The sequence below is a fragment of the Dipteris shenzhenensis genome, chromosome 27, assembly GCF_047967505.1.
Source record: "Dipteris shenzhenensis isolate YYH24624 ecotype China chromosome 27, Dip_SZ_1.0, whole genome shotgun sequence".
Taxonomy (NCBI): Eukaryota; Viridiplantae; Streptophyta; class Polypodiopsida; order Gleicheniales; family Dipteridaceae; genus Dipteris; species Dipteris shenzhenensis.
Window position 1 is genome coordinate 43198265 of NC_141622.1, and position 21018 is coordinate 43219282.

Here is a 21018-nt window from a genome sequence, read left to right on the forward strand (position 1 = left end):
TTTCTTCGGATCCATTTCTACCCCCTCAGGAGTAATTATGAATCCTAAATATTCAAGCCTAACCATACATAGTATAGTTTTCTTTTTGTTTACATAAAGACTGGCTTTCCTTAAAGTACTGAACACTATTCTTAGGTGTTCACGATGCTCAGTAATACTTTTACTAAACACTAGAATATCGTCAATATAATGTACTATAAACTTTTCGATATACGGACGTAGTAAATCGTTCATAAGCATGACGAATGTAGCCGGAGCATTGGTAAGTCCGAAGGGCATTACCAAAAACTCATAATGACCAAACCTGCTTCTAAAAGTGGTTTTATGCACATCCTCGGCTCTAATCCGGATCTAATCGTAGCCACACTTAAGATCTATCTTGCTGAAAATCACGGCTCCATGTAATGCATCTAGCAAATCATCAATCCAAGCCATCGGATACCTGTGCTTAGCAGTGATATTATTCAATGCTCTGTAATCTATATAGAGGCGAAACGTATCATCCTTTTTCTTCTTTAATACCACTGGTGAAGCAAAAGGTGAGAAACTTGGTTGAATCTGCCCCAACTTGAGGTATTCTTCCAGTTGTCTACGCACCTCCGCCTCTTCAGTAAAACTCATTCTATAGGGAGGTCTATTTACAGGTAGGTTCTGCCCCCGGAATCAGTTCAATTTTATGCTGAACATTCCGCACTGGAGGTAACCCATAAGGTAGTTCATCCCTAAAACATTCAGAGAACTCCTCTATTACAAGATTAGCCAGCTTAGCCATCTCACCACTTTGCGTAACATCAGTGTTAGCCGAAGAATCATCAACCGGCTCTACCGATGCTGTGCAAAGGAATAAAAACTCTTCTTGAGCTTTTCGGATTTCCATCACGGGAACCAACGGTCCCTGAGGTATATCTTTTTCACCTCGCAAGACATAAAGCACATCATTCATCTTGAATTGATATACGTGCTTTTTCCAATCAATGGCTGGATTCTTCCTAGAATGCCACGCCATACCCAGGGCTACATCTGCATGAGCAAGCTTGGTCATTTCAAAATCAAGCTTCTCAGCATAGTCCTGAATACGAAGCTCCAACTGGGTAACCCTTTGGTCCCATACTTCAGTTGAACTTCCATCTGCCATCCTGACTGTATACGCATAGTCAGATGGACTTGTCTTTAATTTCAGCCTCTTCACGAGCTTGGAGTTAATCACATTGTGAGTTGACGCCGAGTCAAATAACACAATGACATCATGATTGGCCACTTGCCCTTTCATTTTAATTAACTCCGTATCATTAAAGGCTGTATATCCCGTTGCTGCGGGCTTAGATAGGATGTTATTAGGTGCACTCGTTACTAACTTAGCAACAGACACACATAACAAACAAGGTACTAACCTCTAAGAAGATCCCGCTAGCTGAATCTGCATCTCTTCCGCTCTGGGACTTCCCCTCCATTTCCACGTCACATTTTGAGATCACCATCTCAGCCATCCGATGATCTTTGTTACGTGGACAATCCTTCCACTGATGAGGCTGAAGGCATCCAAAACACAAGCCTTCTCTCCTCGCCTTTTCTCTTTGTTATGGGTTTAAGGGAGACTTAGACCAAGCCCGGGCTGCCATTGGGGTTACTTTCCTTTTCACTCCAATGGTGGTACTTGATTTGGGAGTTTCAGCTGGTTTCGCCTGCTTGGCTTGACCACTCGGCTGAGAACCACTCCCTCTACTAATCCATTTCTTCTTAAACCTAGATTTCTTCGGATACCCATACTGGGTTCCGACCTGTGCAAACCCACTTGGCCTGCTGCCCTTGGCATCTTCATAGTTCAGGGCTATGGCTATTGCATCATCTAATGTGTTCGCGTACTTAGCCCGAACTTCCATTTTTATCCGATCATTCAATCCAAATATGAAATCTTTCACTTGGATTGATTGAGGCAGGGGTTCATCAACCTTCATTACACTCTCTCGAAACTTATCAGTGTATTCAGCCACTGACAAATTTCTCTGACGAAGGTTCCTATATTGATCCCAAGCTCGGGATGCTTCGTCAGGAGGTAAGAAGTGTTTCCTCAATTCTCTTTTAAACCCCTCCCAAGTAGTGGATGCTATACCATCTTTTTGTTGCTTAATCCACCACCTATCCGCTGCCTCACTAAACATGTGGGTGGCCTCGTGCATCTTCTTGATGTCATTTCTGATTTCACAAATGGCGAACGCCTCGTCCCATTTGTGTAACCAGGTGTCAATGACATCGGAACTACGGTCGTTCATCCGACCAAAATACTTTTCTGGCTTGTAATTGGCAATATTTGGCACTTTAGCCTTCCTAGGCTCGACCGTATGGACACTAGACTCCGATTCCATTGGAGCCTTTCCCTTCTCCTCTTGAGAAGGTCTGGCAGACATACTGTGTATCGCTCTCCTAAGTTCAGACTGCCCTGCATTGGCCTACAACTGCTGCCCTAATAACTGTTGCAAGGCATCCTCAAGCAATGCAATCCTGCCAGATAAAGTGTGAGCTACTGGGCGCGACACCTGCTGGGTCGGTCGGGACTCCTGACTCACCAGGGTCCCTCCTGGAAGCCCCTTCTTCTGCTTCCATTCAATTCAATGGGTGTTTTGTTTTGTTTTTTTTTGTTTTTTTTTTTTAACACCGCTAGAAAACTGTATTTACAAACTGACGCAATTCAGTGTACCGACACTCTGACACAATTCCCTATACTAGGGAATTCCTGCAATCCCAAATTCACACTAATTAAGCATTTGACACAGGCATATATCTCAGATAGCGCTTTTCCCTATCCTAGGGAAGCTCCTGCAAACTAACTCTGCCTGAAGCACATAGGCATAATCTCAAGCATAATCTGTCCCTGCTATAGCATCAAAGCTTCATGCAGACTAATCACTTACGAGATCATGTTTATGAAAGCAGAGCATCAACCGACTAAATCAAGAAAAAAAAAACACGGAATTCATGGAGGTCAAAGAAAGCTCCCTGGTCTAATTCTGTCCGAGGGAATCTGTCTCAGCTCCACTTTGTTCAAGCCCCTACGCTCCTGCGATAAGTCTGCAACCAAGAGCTTTGCTTGAGCGTCGCTCCAGTCACAGCTTACGAGCTGGCTGCGTGGCGTTGGAGAGCTTTGACCGTAAGTGCGCCAGGGAAGCAGATCAAGAACTATTACAGGCCAGCCAGACCCGTAGCCAAATAACGGGAGATATGACGAAGCATATTTTTACAGGCTCCGCATAACCTCCGTAATCATGCCCGCGCGTCACTCATCCATCGAAGGCCTCCCGTCAACAATCACTGGTTCCGTCGTAGACCACGATCACTGGTTCCGTTGTAGACCACGTCGATCCCGTCCGTCCATCGCAGGTCACAAGTAGTCGAGTCGCCACACCTACACTCCACGCCTGCTGTCTGCTATCACCGATCCCCGCATGGACTCTCCGTCACCCAGATCGTCTTTCTCACCTAACAACCTCCTGGAGGCAGTGCGGAATGACCACCGAACAGACACGTCTGTTAGCTCGAAATCCGTCCCCTCTCTAACTCCTAGCCTTGGGATCCCTCGATACGTATCTCTGTCACGCTTCCTTTCACAAGTGCGTTCCGTCAAAGTCTTTCATAATCTCTGTTTGCGTGGCCTCTTATCCTGGCCTACGTTCTCTGATCTCAGCTCCACACTCCTAGTACCTTCCCTTGGTCTCTTCCCTTGAGCTCTGATACCAAATGTCAAACACTACATCTAACTCCTACTGCAAATCACGGGAGCAGCACCTATTGTTCCACCCAGCCAACCTTGCTGAAGTGTGAGAGCTGACAGAGAAATTCAGATTAAAAAAACATACGTGAATCCCACATTCTCTTCTATCTCTAGCTTCAACAAGCCCCATCTCCCTAGATGGATCTAGATGCCACATGTCATCATCATAGCTCCTTCCTAATGCAACATTTCACCCCTCTCTTGGGATGCTTTAAAATTCTTTGCCCCTAGGCACATTCCTTGCATTAGGCCCTTAGCCTTAGATCCACCTAGTCTGGTGCTATCAACCCTCACCTAGGACCTTGACATTAATTCCCTCCCGATCATTTACATGAAGCGCAAACAAATATATATATTACAAATATAGATCCTTTAAGGGAAATGTCGACTGATTCTTCCGAGGTCATGCTACCTCGGCTAGAGCGTAACAAAAAGCTTCAACATATAGTAGGAATTGGGATCATTTGCTCATAACCATAGGTGCATGGCATACTCTTTCCCTTTGGTTAAATTTTCTTTCAGTAAAACCAAATGCATGTTTATGGTATGGATCAAGGCAAACTCACTATTGGCAGTTCTCTGAAGAACATAAAAGGAACGTAAAACCTTCACAAAAGCCTGGAAAAAGTATTCACTGAATCTCTTTGGATGGCTCTGGATAAGATCTCAACTTGAGCTCATTCCAAAAATAAATCAATGTCTACTGGGAAACCTTCCACAGTAAACTAAGGTCTAAAGAGCCCCTGGTGCATACCGAAGCAATTGGTAGGACTCTATTAGAAACAACAAATCTATAGACTGGCATTGTAAAAGATGTCCTTGGGGCAGTCATGGCATTATATGAGAGGGTAGTAGCTCGAGTCCACCCAAATTCCACAAGGGATGTCAAGGGAGGTGAGTAGCACGATTGGGTGAAACAAGGATGTCTTCTACATCCCACCACATTCGGACTTTATATCGATGAGTTAGCATCCTAGACACCTCGGAGGATGTCTCAGCTAGCAGAGACCCTCACTCTCATTCTACTCTATGCCGATGATTTGATGTTGATCTTTATACAACAAATTGCTTGCAGACACACCTATCAGCTCTCTACAGACATCAGGACACGAAGGTTAACCTTGACAAACCAAAGTGATGATCAATACTAGTAATGCCCACCTCCAACATGAGTCTTTCACTCTGCTGATAGGAGCAGGTGATGTTGCCGCATCCTATGTACTTTGGATGCGTTTCCATGGGACCCAAATTCAGCATGAAACCAGCAGCCTCAACCCATCTGACTAGAGGAAATGCATCATTGGCCAGATTAGACACAATTCTTCTAGGCTCACTTTCAACATCTCAGCATGAAACCCCTCTACGATTTTCTCATCAAACTAGCAGCATTGTACATTTTGCGGTAGATCTTAGATAGAAAGACAAGTGGATCGGATTCAAAGAGTTTGCACATCATGATACTATCACGAGTAAAGATATGTACTCCCCACGATACCATGCTTGCTAAGTTCACAATGAGAACCCGCACATTCATCCCTTAACAGATTTGGGAAGCATGGCGGGGCTGACGTAGGTAGGCGAAGAATGCCGTAGCAAGGTCTCCCATCATCCATGCAGCTAACGACAAAGGATGATGGAGCGATGTTGGTACGCATGGGTTGCCAAATGGTTTCACAGTCGAGGCGGCATGCCCATTGATCATCTCCCCTCGTATCAGTATTCCGTGATGCACCCAATCTACACCTGACACAAGAGGCGATCCATTGTATCATCAGAGACATAAGATCAATAGAGTTGGCAATGCAGCCACGTGCCACCAAAATGGCATTCTACATGCACCATTATCTTGGTCTAAGTGAAGATGGTATTATTTGAACGCCAAGATAATTCCAAATCCATCATACTCTGTACTCCTCTGTAGGTAGAGGAGAGGCGAGCCCTCCTAAGCAGTAGGATGCTGCCCATAGGAAGAAAAAGTGAGCAAGACAGCATCAATGTCTATTTAGGAGCGGTTTGGGCCCACTCAAAGAGTTCTTGGCACACCTTGATCTCAATCAGCGAGTGTGTGGCTGTTTCTCCCCTTGAGGCCCAAAAACATAAAGATCAGCTCATGAAAGCCTAGAGGAGAGCACAAGAGGGACTGTCAAATCCCTATCACGAACTTTTTTTGGTGACCCAAGCCAAGACAAGCAAAGGACTAGAAATAGTAGGGACCCAGAGTGCACAACTCGATACACTTGACCTCAGATGGACACTGATATGAGGACTACAAGCATCTCCTTTCTACTCTTTGACGTGGGGAGCTAGACCACTAGAGTGATGGTAGCACTTGTTAGACGCCAAGCTACCACTTGGAGACTATAGAGGAGGGAGGGACCTCGACAGTCTGATCATGCTACTGAGCAACATCAGCGATCCATCAATGATTTTCTCCTCGACGATGCCATCACCAGATCCAGCGCCATTGTCGCACGACCTCCTCTAGTCTATCCTCAGCCAATTGGTGGAGTTGGTTCCATCGACAACATACACATGTCCAGTCTCTCATGGATAGTAATTAGTTGGCTAATGGCCAGGGACGTCCCCTCGTTGTTCGCTACATTCTCTCGCAAAGCAACAACACAATGTATTTATTTTCTTGGCTCAGACACCATCCTTAGGTAAGGGTGCATGTTTTTAGTCGCCCCATGCCTTAGCTTTCATTGTATCTGGGTTTTTCCAATCTCATAGACCCTTCGGTCTCTCATAGATTTTAATAAACTCTCTCTCTCTCTCTCTCTCTCTCTCTCTCTCTCTCTCTGCATCGACGCCGTTATATTCAAGGCTTTGGGTTTCCCTTTGTATTCGTCATAGGTGTTGATGCATGCTTAGCGACTCCACCCTTAGCTCATTGTATTGGGTCCCTTTGGTCTTCCAAGTCTACGCTGCCTTCTCGCTAACCTACGTTGCTCTACCCACTAGCCTACGTTGCCTCTCCTGCTAGCCTCTCTGCTCACCTACGCTGCCTCTCTCTCTCTCTCTCTCTCCTATGGCAACACCAGCAGCAGCTCATTGGCTGCTTCTCTTAGCCACGAACCTCCCCCACAGCACCAAAAGAGCACCTCATCCAACCTCGACACTTGCTCCTGACCTGCAGAAATCAAGAAAATCAAGAACTTCAAGAAAAGTCCCTCCAAACAGCCATCCACTACAATGAAATCCTGAGGCAAGCAAGGGAAGAGGATATATTGCACCAACATGACCGACATTCATTCACCCTGAGGCAATATAAATATGTGATATCAGTGGGATATCCCATCTTCGAATTTTTCAGAGAAAGGGGCCATGGAAAGCTCACCCGATCAGAAAACCAGAGGGGAAAAAGACAAGAACTACAGCATAATTTGGACCAAAGGGCAGAAAGTAGAGGATGGGAATGCCAAAGCATGCCTATCCACTATCAAAGAGGTATGTAAGCTACAAGATGCTGAAATTGAATGCTTACAAAAGAAATTGGAAGAATACAATAAGGATGAGTTTTCAAACCTACGTGCTCAAATGAATGACGACATGAAGGGATTGTTAGAAGGTCACTGCCCCACCTGTGAGCCCCCGATTTGAGGGGACAAGGGGGCAGAAGACAATAGGGGGTAGGGGAAGGAAAAAGGCAGCATACCTACCTAGCAGGGAACCCGCGCAGCAGCATGTTGATGGTGCGGCATCCAATGCGCCTCCTGGACCAGCACACGGGCGGCATTGGGGACTGCAACAGCAGCCCATGAGCAGGGCTCATGGGCCCTTATATAGGCCTGGCCCAAGCCGGCCAGATCAGCCAGCAAAGGCCGACCCAGCCTAGTCGGTTGGTGGGCTGGCAGGTCGGTTCATAGGGCAGGGAGCCGACTCCCTGGTCGGCCAGTTTGAGGGTTCACAGCTCTAGATCGGAGTACCTCTGCAAGAAGGCGACTCCAATCGACACTCAGGCTTGCTGCATGGTCAAAGTTCTCCGCTGTAAATTCAGTTTACTGTTCTTTATTACAGCAAGGATGGAGGACAAAGATTCCACTGTTGCCTCTTCAGCCCCTTCTCTTCCTTCCTCCTCCAGATTCCTCTCATTCACAATCCCGAACTTCGGAGAGTTAGGGAAGCTAGACGGGTTGAACTACCCAATCTGGAAGATGAAAATCCGGAGCCATCTTTTGGCCCGGAAGTTGTGGAAGATAACAACAAGGGTGGAGGTAAAACCGGAAGACTTGTTAAACAACAAGGGGAAGATTCTCATTCCAGTGGATGGTGAAGAGCTTGAGAATTGGGAAGAGAGAGATGCCCACTCCCTAGCATTAATCATTGGGACCACGGCGGACTCTGTTCTTCCGCACATCCAGATAGCCGAGACGTCTGTAGAGGCGTGGGCTATCCTGAAGGATTTGTATGAAACGGACAATGCATCTCAAATTCTGATGCTCCAACACCAACTGTACAATCTGCAATGTTCATGACCATATGACAAAAGTCAAGATGGTAAGGGACCAGCTCGTGGCAGTTGGTCAGAAGGTAGTTTCAAGTCAACTGGCACTGTTGATCTTACACAAGCTACCTCGAAGCTTTAAGAGTTTCATGACTACGGTCATTGCAGGACAGAGGACCAAGCCTCTCACCTTCGAGGAGCTTGGGCCTTTACTATTGCAGGAAGCGGCTCGGGAAAAATTGTTTACGCAATCGGACGAGAACGCTCTGGTGGCAAGGGACAAGCCCGGCAAGGGTAAGTTCAAAGACTCCAAGAACAAAAGCAAGACCAAGGATGCAGAGAAAAAGAGGCAGATGAAGTGCTTCTACTGTGAGAAGCTTGGTCATTCTACTAAAGAGTGCCGCAAGAAGAAGGCGGACCTCAAGAAGGAGTCCAAGTCCAAGGAGGAGCCAAAGACCGAATCGGGAAATGTCACGACCGGCACTCTCTTCATCATCACTAAGTACTGCTCCGCTTATGCAGTCAGTGAAGGAGAGGAAGGTTGGTATGTGGACAGTGGATTCAAAGCACATGTCCAACAAAAAGGAGTGGTTTAAAACCATGGAAGGTACGCATCCTGATTCCAAGGTCACTGCTGGGGATAACCGGTCATGCCCTGTGAAGGGTGTCGGTAGTATTCCGTTCATTACGACTGCGAGTTGATTTCTGGTGTACTGTATGTACCGAATTTGTGCAAGAACCTATTGTTTGTCAGTCAAATGGACAAGCACAATATGTCGGTCTTATTCGACGATGGCAAGGTCACTGTCACATCCAAGGCAAACGGACAGGTGGTGGCTCAAGGTGTTGAGGAGCATGGGCTATATCGGCTCAACACTTTGTTGGTGCATGAGGACCATGGAAGATCCAGATTATGGCCTGAGCAGTTTGGTCACGTCAACTATGACACTCTCTCCGAGATGCAAAAGACAAAGATGGTGGATGGACTTCCACCAATCGCAGGTAGTGATCGTGTTTGCATGGCTTGCAAGGAAGGCAAGCAACACAGGGACAAGTTCCCACAAGAGGCCTCATCATGGGCCAAGAAGCCGCTCAAGTTGGTTCACGCCGACATCTGCCGCCCAATGTCGACAAATTCATTCGCATGTTCGCGGTATTCTCTCTTACTTGTTGATGATTTCAGTCACATGACATGGGTATTCTGCCTGGCCAAGAAATCTCAGGCTTTCGAGAAATTCAATGACTGGAAGGCCCAAGTAGAGAAGGAGAGCAGGGAGGTAATCAAAGTCTTCCGCATCGACAGAGGGGGAGAGTTCACTTCTACCGAGTTCAATGGATTCTGCAAGAAGCACATGATTAAGAGACAGGTCGCACATCTCAGCAGAATGGAGTTGCTGAGAGGAAGCACAGGACCATCACAGAGACAGAGTTGACCATGTTGCGAGGGAGGAATCTCTCGAAAGCCTACTGGGATAAAGCCGTGAACACTGCCATTCACATCCTCAACAGAACCAAGACCAAGGCTATTGATGGCAAGACTCCATATGAAGCTTATTATGGTAAGAAGCTCATCATATCTCATCTTAGAGTTTTCGGTTCTAAAGCATTTGTGCATGTACATAAAGATGAGTGGACAGAGTTGGATCCCCATAGCCGGAGCTGTATCTTTGTGGGATACAGCGAAGAATCCAAGGCCTACCGCCTATTCGACCCGGACAAGAAGAAGATCCTTATCAGCAAGGATGTGATCTTTGAAGAGACCGAGCCACAGTCTGCAAAAGAGGTTCCAGAACTTTCAGCGTTACCCCCACCCAAAGTCAGCATCCAAGAGGTGGAGCCGACTGAAGACCCCGAGGAGGAGGAGGAGGAGCATGCCATTCCAGAGCCAGCTCCCAAGTCAACTCCATCAAAAGCACCTCCATCCGAGAAGAAGCTACCTCAATGGTATTTGAAGACATTAGCAGACTCACAGGTCACGGACATTCCCAAGAGCAGGTTCCGGAGCGCGGCGGTCTCAAAGAAACACGAAGACTCCCTCCGTGAACTTCGCTTTGGTAGCTCAACTTGAGGAGCCCCATTCCTTCTAGGAAGTGAAGGATATACCAGAATGGCAAGAAGCCATGAAGGCAGAGATGGATGCCATTTTGAAAAATGACACTTGGGATTCAGTATCCAAACCAACCAGGCGGAAGGTCATCGGGACTAAATGGGTGTAGAAGCTTAAGTTCAAGTCAGATGGGAGCTTGGACAAGTACAAAGCAAGATTGGTGGTGAAAGGCTATGCACAATCAGAAGGACTTAACTTCAACGAGACCTTCGGCCCCACAGCTAGGATGGTGACTATTCGGATAGTCATTGCCTTGGCTGCTCATCACAGTTGGCCTATTTTTCAGATGGACGTCAAGTCTGCATTTTTGAATGGTAACCTAGAGGAGGTATATGTGGCACAGCCACCAAGATTTCAGATTCCAGGATCCCCATCAAAAGTCTGCAAACTGAAGAAGGCCTTATACGGGCTAAAATAGGCCCCCAGAGCTTGGTACCAGCGGATAGATGTTTTGTTTCAGAAGATCGGGCTTCAGCGGAGTCCATCAGAGGCAAATCTCTATCTCGACACAGAGGGGGATTTGCGGCTCGTATTGATTCTATATGTGGATGACCTCATCATTAATGGGGATCATACGAAGAAGATTGCCCAGGTCAAGAGACTTCTTATGGAGGAGTTCGAGATGACTGACTTAGGCATACTTCACTACTTTCTTGGGATTGAGGTGAAGCAAGGAAAGAGCAATATCTTTATTTCACAGGAAGTATTGCAGGGAACTGCTCAAACACTTTAAGATGGAAAATTGCAAAGCAGCAGTGACTCCCATGGAAACTGGTCTGAAGCTGAGTGTGCATGATCCATCTCAGCCGGTTGACTCATCACTATATTGACGCTTGGTGGGGAGTTTACTTAACCTCACCAATACCCGACCAGACATTTCCTTCGCAATTGGATTGCTCTGTCAGTTCTCCGCCACACCCAAGAAGGCTCATTGGGACGCAGGTATGAGGGTGCTAAGGTACTTGAAAGATACCTGCACCTACGGCATCACTTATACCAGAGGCATTGAGTTGGGAGGTTTCTGTGATAGTGATTGGGCAAGTGACATTGATACCCGGAGATAGACCTCTGGATATTGTTTCTTACTCTCATCAAGAGCTATGTCATGGCTGAGTAAGAAACAACCTACTGTCGCCCTTTCATCTACAAAGACGGAGTACAGGGCTGCATACAGCGGCATGTGAAGCATTGTGGCTCAAGTGGATCTTGGAGGACATGAATGTGGCCCGAGAAGATGCGATTGCGGTTATGTGCGACAACTAGAGTTGCATAGCAATCGCCAACAACCCCGTGTTTCATGCACGGACCAAGCACATCGAGGTCCATTACCACTTTGTTCGAGAACTCATTGACGAAGAAGTCATAGAGTTGATATACTGCCCTACCAACGACAACATCTCAGATGTCTTCACGAAGGCGCTTCCCAAGGAGTAGATGGAACACCTCATTCGACGAATGGGGATCGGCCCACAGTTGTGTCATTGAGAGGGGGTGTTAGAAGGTCACTGCCCCACCTGTGAGCCCCCGTTTTGAGGGGACAAGGGGGTAGAAGACCATAGGGGGTAGGGGAAGGAAAAAGGCAGCATACCTACCTGGCAGGGAACCCGCGCAGCAGCATGTTGATGGCGCCGCATCCAATGCGCCTCCTGGACCAGCACACGGGCGGAGTTGGGGACTGCAACAGCAGCCCATGAGCAGGGCTCATGAGCCCTTATATAGGCCTGGCCTAAGCTGGCCAGATCAGCCAGCAAAGGCCGACCAGCCTGGTCGGTTGGTGGGCTGGCAGGTCGGTGCATAGGGCAGGGAGCAGACTCCCTGGTCGGCCAGTTTGAGGGGGCCTAGCCCCTCCTATAAAAAGCCCCCATTCCCCCCTCATTCCTCATCACCTGCACAGACAGCCTTGCACACAGGCAAGTGCGCAGAGGGAGAGGAAGAGTCTCAGCCATTGACAGCATCTCGGGCTGTTTGTACACGCTCATCCTTGAGCTTTTGTTTGCTCACTTTTGTGAAGGAATATATCTGAGTTTCTGTCCTATCTCTCTTTCAGTTTTTCTGAGTGTTGTATGAGCTAGTCAGGGAGTGAGGTGTGAGTGATTCTATCCTCTATTTCCAACGGGAGTGAGGTGTGAGTGATTCTATCCTCTATTTCCAACAAGGATGGCAAGAAGAAATGCATGCAAAATGGGCAAAACAAATTGGTAAAATGCAGATGGATATGATGCGAGATATGGACGTGAAGAACAGTCTTCTTACATCCAAGATTGAGGGCCTGGGAGCTCAGGTGCTTAATCTCCAAGATGAGAATGTAAAACTGAAGGCAATTAACACGGAGATGAAGGGGAGCTTCAGCCATCCCTACACGAGGAGCTGAACATCAAATGAAGCAGCTCAAGGGGGCAAAGGGAACTTCAGAAGAAGGATGCAAGATTATAGACAAACTGAAATCTGAGAATGAAAAACTCAGAAAAGACTTGGCATTTTTGCAAGACACTATGCAGGGTAAACATGCTGAATTCACCCAGAAGATCAAGAAAGGAGAGGGTGCAATCTTGGAATGGAGAGATGTGGTCAAGAAAGGTACGGCTGTCCCCAAGAAAGAGTTCATTTCAGATGCTCTAGAGGAGGATAAAAGGAGAAATAGTAAAGCCCTAAATGTTTTAGTCTGAGGTCTCACAGTAGGAGACACTCCTATGGCAGATGCAAAAGCCTTGTTCACCAAAATGGGTGTGAGCCTGACATGTGAGACAGCTTGGAGAGTTGGCAAGCCCGATGCACCCACAAGGCCACTTGTGATGAAGCTCCAAAAGAGGAGTTAACACAGCCTAGTGTGTACGAATTTCCACAAGGTCTTCTAGTCAGGGTTCTCAAATGGACTGCCTCCCCCCTTTTAATTATAGTTGGGATGCCCCGTCCCCCCTAATCTCACAAGATGAGATCAACAGTATCATACGGTTGGATCTACTCAAACTCTATGCGTCACGGACTTGGGGGGAGACCAAGAGCTTCCACGAAGACCAGTTCTATCATGATCACTTCTTGAGAGTATCAAAGGATGGAGTGATTATCAAACTCCAATACCTAGAGGACAGACGAGTCTCACATGCATTGAGGATTTCCATTGGGCAACTACCGAGGTCTCGTCCCACCAGTTGAGAGATCGAGACAGGGAGAGGCACAAGCACACCTAGAGAGTAGTGGATCTGCATGCTTTGCACATTGGAGGAGGTGGAGACAGAGGAGTACTTCTTATGTATATGCCCTTAGTTGATACACTTTCATGATCAAGTTTGCATTGGCGTCTACCTAATTGAGATGCGACAACACAAAGACCATGATGAAGACAAATCAGACAACAAGAGGCGACAATGGCACAAAGGACAAAGCTAGACCAGACACAGAGTGATGTCACGGACTTCTACACATTCGAGTCAGCCCCAGGATATAATGGAGTAGAGCAGAATGAGCTAGCTGATACGAGGGCCAAATGGATTGGTGGGAAGAGATGATGCACAGTTGTGGAGCCAGAGACACGGAGACTAGAGGTTGACCAAAGCACGTACGGGTGCGTCAATTTTACGAGCAAAAACCTATGAGCAGGTTTATCCGAGCGTGTTTTTCAAGAGATTTAAAAATTTGTATTTCCTTAGGAAACATGGTTTTTATAGTTTTATTTTCACTAGAACTAGATCCCTTTATCATAAAATTAACGGAATTGTCACTCATTCAATTTTACATAACATAAATTTTCTTCTTCATAGACATCCTTTGTACCCCTGTTATTACCTTTAAAAAGTGTTGAAAAATAATTCCTTTAAGGAACATCCCTCATAATCACTCTCAATGTAGTAATATTATATATATATAATCACTTATTAAACACATTTATATCAATATGATAAGAGCTTTCTAGTGTTTTAATAGCATAAATAACAAGATATTTATGGATATGTTTCTAAAGAAGTTTAAATTACTATAAATAAGTATTAACTTGGGCTTATATATCACTCTTATAAAATAGATTTAATATTTAATACTATATATGCAATATTTTCCAAAATATAACCCCATAGATGTTCTCAAATGGGGTTTTCCGATCAATTTGAGTGGCTGAATGACTATATTTGGACATTCGATGTGAAAGTAATGCCACTTTTAAAAGTGTTGTCCATGGTAGTTTCGCTAGTGAAACTACCTTGGAAGACCTACTTCAAAGGGGTTTCGCTAGCGAAACTACCTTTATGGCTTGCTTCAATGAGGTTTCTTTGGATAAACCCTTTCATGAAAGGGTTTTCAATGTCACCTCCTATTAAGTAAAAGTTGTAAGAAGGATCATAAGGGAATTTTCATAAAGAAGTCTACTCTACATGTGGGTTTCTTCAACAGTCATCCCATTATGTTACTCACCATTCTCAAAGATTCATGTAAATATTTTTGTATAAAATGGGCATTGCTATAATACTTTGCATATTTCTAAGGAAAACTATGTTTTATTCGGATCTATTTTTGCCATATTTTTATATAGTTGGAAGCTTTTTTTTCCCTTTGCTCGGATGCTCGAAAGATTTTGCTCGGAAAATGCTCATCCCCAGCACGTACAATGGAGGTCTAGCCTATCCCCATTTTACTCAGAGGGATCATCAGAGTTGAGGTGTCACTCTTGATACTGTATCAAATACAAAGATCATGAACGCCACGCTCCCCCACAACCAGAGATGACCCAACAGAGACAAATACGAGACATTCATATCCCATAGGAGGGCTGCCATGGCCCCATAATCATAGCTGATAGTTGATTGCATCTCCCCGATCACATGGTCGACCACATCTCCTACTCTCTTAGGATTTCTGAGTTCTAGTTCTAGTACTTGAGTTTCATAGTATAGCACTCAGCAAGGGCCCTAGCAAGCCCTTGCCTCACACCACAGTGGCTTGCATAAGTTACTCTTACATTGTACTTTTGTCTCATAGGCCCATGAAGCCTCTCGAAGACATGAATCTCTCTCTCTCTCTCTTTGTATGTATGTATGTATCTCCCCGATCACATGGTCGACCACATCTCCTACTCTTTCAGGATTTCTGAGTTCTAGTTCTAGTACTTGAGTTTCATAGTATAGCACTCAGAAAGGGCCCTAGCAAGCTCTTGCCTCACACCACAGTGGCTTGCATAAGTTACTCTTACGATCTCATAGGCCCGTGAAGCCTCTCGAGGACATGAATCTCTCTCTCTCTCTCTCTCTCTCTCTCTCTATCTCTCTATATGTATGTATAATTGTATTTTTTTGTTTTTGTTTCTTTTTGGGGGGGGGGGGGGGGGACACCATCTATGATGTCCTCATACTTGACATCAATGGTTGACCTCCTTTGCCCACTAACACTACTCACTCCACTACACTACACTTGAAAGAGGCAATCACAAAACTACAGAAAGAAGAGAAGAATTGCAAAGTTCTTCAGCAGAGCCCTTACTCATGGATGGCAAATACTTACAACAAGCTCTTTAATCAGACTTCCATAAAGGATTTCTTACACTTTCTAGCATCAAAACAATTATTCCAATTCACAGGACAAGCGACTCTATATACACAAGCAATTATCAGGCCATCATGATAGGCCACTTGATAGCCAAGGTAAATCTGTGTTAGAGATATACATCAATGAGCATCTTAAGCGCGCAGGTATGAGAACATCTAGCCAAATCAGTTTCACACATGATTCTAGAAGGATTTGCCAAGGCCTCGTCTCATCTCAAAAAGTTTGGGATCTTGGCATTGCAAAGACATCATTTGGGCAATCATGGCCCTATATGAGGAGAATGTCATAGGCAGAACTGAGAATATACATGACATAGATTATGTTTGGAAAGGCGAACAATGATGCCCTCTATCTCCCACCATCTTTGGGCTAGCTTCTTTGGGGACATTGGGAGGACAGGAACCACCATTCATAGACACTTGTCCCCATCTTTCTCTATGCCAAGTATATAGTGCTGATTTCAAACATAGTGGAGGGTTTGGAGCAACACCTAGCAGCTCTATATACATTTTCGATTGGCCGTTCAACCATGGTAAAACCAAGGTGAAGGTCTTCAACATCAACGAGAAAAGGAGTCATTCACTCTTGCTCAAGAGCATATTGAGATTGTCAAATCTTGCTTACTTGAGGTGCATTTCACACGACCAAAGTTTACTAGGAGATAGCCTCGTGATGATTGACCAAAGCACAAGCTTCACTAGCAAGATTGAAGACACAACATTTTCAAATTGATTTTCAGCATCAAAGGTGGCGAAAATAAAGATTTATATTAAGGCTTATGAGTAAGTTCCTTTTTTAAATCATGAAGGTGATCATATTGATGAGTAAAGTTTACATAAGTAAAGCATCGTAAAAAGCAGATCAATGGCATAGAGTAAAAACATCCATAGAATGTCCAACATTGATGCAATACCTAGTTCAATGTGGCAAGCTCACCTTTTTTCAAGGTGGTAAAAATCAAGATTTATATTAAGATCTATGAGTAAATTCTTTTTGTTATATCATGAGGGTGATCCTATTTATGATTAAAGTTTACACAAGAAAAGCAGCCTAAAAGATAAATCAATGGCATAGAGTTGAAACATCCATAGAGTTTCCAACATTAATGCAACACCTCGTTCAGTGTGGCAAGCTCACCTTGAGCAATTTTTGGGTGACATGGAGGCGTCGCACGCGTGCATGCAAGCACATGCACTTACACACCACACACCGCACGCGTGCTCATATACATACATATATGTATGTATGTATGTATAGAGAGAGAGAGAGAAAGAAAGAAAGATGTATTAACGTCTACAGAATCCCTCATGGGACTATGAGACAAAGTACACATCCAAGAGGAAACACTTAATCTCTGAGAGTCAGAGAGTCGAGGAGTGCACAAGGCATCTTAGCTCGAATTATTCAGCACATTACTAGAGAGTCTGTTAAAAGTCTTCGAAAGACCAAAAGGTCTATGAGAGAGAAAGAACTACATACAATGGGCTGACTGGGTGGAGCCTAATAAGCAGGCATCAATACCCAAGACAAATACAACTTAATCATAGAAACACTAATACACAAAGTTCTGAGCCCATGGAGAGGATGGAATCTGTGCCACGGCATCACTGCAACAATCCTCCAGAAGCTGGCAGAGGGGTCAAGCCCAAGGGGGAGCCCCGTGGTGTAAGAGGCTGTGGTGGCATAAAACCTGTGATAGAGTGCTGGAGGCAGCTACGTTCACTGATTAGATGCCATTTCCAGGGAATGAACGAATTGTGAAGATCCAATGCTTAGGCTTGGGCTTGGGATTGCAAAAGATTTAGATTAAAATGTCAATTGTCAATCGTCATTGTCAATCACTGGTCAATAGTAGAATCGAATCAATCGTCAAACGTTGAGCTTCAGACACGTGGCCTTCTCTTGGCCAAGCTGCTACGTGTCCTTCCACTATCCGTCATCTAAGCCGTTCCAGAAAATGGCCCTGGGGAGGTAAGTATAAGAAAGCACATTAGGACCCATAGTCCATTTCAGTCCACATGAAGAGATAGCCAGTGGGCCACCAAGCATCCTAGAGCTTCCTTGAACTAGAAGAATGGGGGTCAGCCTGTAAGTCATTCAATAGCACTTTGAAGAGTTGCAAATACATTGAAATGGGGGACTGTAAGTCATTCAATAGCAATTTGAAGTGTTGCAAAATACATTGAATAAAAGAGAATCTGCACTACTAAAAACCAAAATACAATGCATAAGTACACAGCTCCAGCAGATGATCAGCAGGAAGATTTAATAGGTTCTCAGTGTATCTCATTAGTGAAGGATAATTATGTAATTTCACACATGTATGCTTCAAAAGCTACAAGAAATCTGATGTGCAAATCTATAAAGGACCAAATAACGCACCACCTGCTGATTCTTTAGCTGCACTGATGGCTTTCTTCATCCTCTCAAAATACCTGCAACAGACCAAAGCTGTAAGAAAAGTCCACACCTTGAAATTGTTTTAAGAGGAGAGTGCATCACACAGCATAGTGTCAAAAAAACATCACATACCAGTCCAATACAGGCCTAGGAGAAAGGCTTCCTGCCCAGTAATTTTTATCTAATAATCCCAGAGCATTTCGAAGCCAGTCTGGCCGAGATACTTCGGCAACCATGGTGACAAAACCTTTCTCCTTGAGAGAACATATTAGTGCAGCATAATCGGTTGAGTTATTCCCTAGACCCTGCAATAGAAATAATGATGTTGGAGATTATTCAGAGTGTTGATTGTACCAAATCATTTCATTAGTGTTGCCATCTGCAAAACTTTGCAGTGTATAGCCCTTGCTCATAATCATAATGCGTACCGTTTCTTCTAAAATTCCTAACTTACAATCTACAACTCCGATGACAATAGTACCCAAGCCAACATTTTTTAAGAACTGCGTATAAAATTCAGATGCTAAAATACCAAATCAATCGTAGAACTTCAAAATTGACATTATTTCACATTAAATTGTTACCTTGCTTAAGGTGGTTAGCAGCAACACTTGATTAACATAAACTAACATAGACTAATCTAACTTAAACCTCCTCACTAATCTAGCCCCTCCACTTCCGACCTCCCTGCCGTCTCTCTCCTCAGAGGTCTATCTCAGCTCTCTCAGAGGAGACCGCCAGAGATGAGGTGTCACTCTTGACATAGCCCATCGGATTTAGAGGTCAAGGAGACCATGCTCCCTCCACCACAGCGAGAGACAGCTCAACAGACACAGATCCGGGACATCTTTGTAGCCCACCGGAGAGCCACCATGGCACTAGGTTTTTGGATTTTGAGTTTCAATTTTGAGTTTTGAGTTTGAGCTCTTGAGCTCTTTAGCTTAGGATAGCAGTCAGCAAGGGCCCTAGCACGCCCTTTGCTTCAGCCCACCATAGAGGCTTGTGTGAGTTTCTTCTTTTGATGTACTTTGTCCCATAGGCCCGTGAGGCCTTCCGAGGACGTTAATCTCTCTCTCTCTCTCTCTCTCTCTCTCTGTGCAACGGAGACTTGATGCAGGATGGGCAAAATACTTCCAATTTGAAAATGAGTGCAACAATAGCAATACGAGAAGGTGGCAAGTACGAAATATGATCTTTGGGGCATATGTGATACAGACAGTACTCTACGGAGTAGAGGTATGGGGTGGGAGTATATCTCCATCAACGTGGAATGAGATAGAGAAAATGCAAAAGTCTTTCATTAGGAGGCACTTGGGCATCAAGGCTACTACACCATACTCTTTGGTACTCACAGGATGTATACCCATAGAGCTACATGCTCTGAAGAGAGTACTCAGATACATCACAAAGGTCAAGTGCATGGATAATGAAAGGCTACCAAAGAGAGCATGGAAAGAAAGTCAGAAGCTTCAAAAGACAAACAAGGGCAAGATTTTGACATCCGGATGGGCACAGGACCTAAAAAAATGGTTCAAGAAGTGGGAAGTAGAAGAGTATTTAAACTACTCTTCAGAGGAGATTGATGAAGAGGCTTTTCATTATGACCTGCTGAATGCACTACACAGGAAATGGCAAACAGCAGAAAACAAAGATAAATTTGAGTACTATCGCACATATATCAACCCCGAATATTGGTCAATTTATACAGGAAGGGAGACAACAACGCAGAAGTACATATGTACACCTATAGCAGTGCATAAACGGAGGGCTTTAGCCTCACTTCGCACCCGATCACACCAGCTGCAAATAGAAACAGGGGGATGGAAAAAGATGCCAAGGGAGAGTAGAATATGCCAACTATGTGATCAAGGTATGGTTGAAACAGAAGAACACATGGTAATGATATGCCCTCACTATGCACACATTAGGGAAGAGTTCAATCACCTCCTTGAGGGACATAACAAACTGGCTGATTTGCTGCATAAAGGGTCACCTTCAGCTTTAGGAACATTTGTGTATAAGCTCTTCAAGCATAGGAATCCACCTGAATCCTAGAAGGTGGTTTCTCTTTCCACCCTCCCATCTTCGGGAGGAGCTTTCATGTACTTGTGATATTGTATTGCTCAGGTCCCATAGGCCGGTTTTGGTCTTCAGAGGACGATAATATATTCTTCTTCTTCTTCTTCTTCTCTCTCTCTCTCTCTTCAAAGAAGGAGATCCATTGGGTCCCATGGGTCGATTTCAGGCCCCCAGAGGACGATAATAATAGTTTCTTTCTTTCTTTCTTCTTTCTCTCTTTGAAGCCCAAACCCTAGCATTGCCACTAGTCTCCCTCTCTTGCGTGCATCCAATCACCATTCGCCTCCTTGCTCAAATCCACTACTGTGACATCCAAGCAACTCCATCACCTGCTGCACATCCATTTGACTATGTCCGTGTTGTCCTTGAACTAACCTATCAAAGGTTTTCCACCCCAACAAACCCCCTTCAAATTGGAGATAGGGGTAGACACAATATGCCATTCTGTCTGCCTGGATTAACCCTAACAAAACAGTGAGCCTCAACAACAAAAGAGAGTTTGCCTCTCAAGAAAATAGCTCCACCAAATCAGTCAAAATACAGGCCCACCAAGAGTCTGAGCCCTCACAAAAAGTTTCCTCACAACCAAGAGGGGACTTACAAAAGAGGCTTCATAGCTGAATAATGACAGAGGCCAAACCTTAAGAAGTATAGTCGTCATCCAAGGTTGCAGTTTCTTCTGTCACAACA

The 21018-nt window shown here is 44.9% G+C and overlaps 1 protein-coding gene across 4 annotated transcripts in view; it reads right to left on the reverse strand.

The window, feature by feature from the left end:
- The window catches only part of LOC147884338 (alpha/beta-Hydrolases superfamily protein), a 53842-nt gene that overhangs the window by 21885 nt on the left and 10939 nt on the right, over positions 1-21018 (reverse strand). For 2 of the 4 annotated variants that reach the window (XM_087398682.1, XM_087398680.1), the window contains exons 2-3: positions 18382-18554; positions 18235-18284 (exon numbers count right to left, since the gene is read on the reverse strand). In XM_087398682.1, coding sequence (XP_087254808.1) covers positions 18235-18284; positions 18382-18554 — 223 coding nt within the window. Of the gene's footprint in view, positions 1-18231; positions 18285-18381; positions 18555-21018 lie in introns of all 4 variants that reach the window. The other 2 variants (XM_087398681.1, XM_087398679.1) reach the window with 1 other exon arrangement.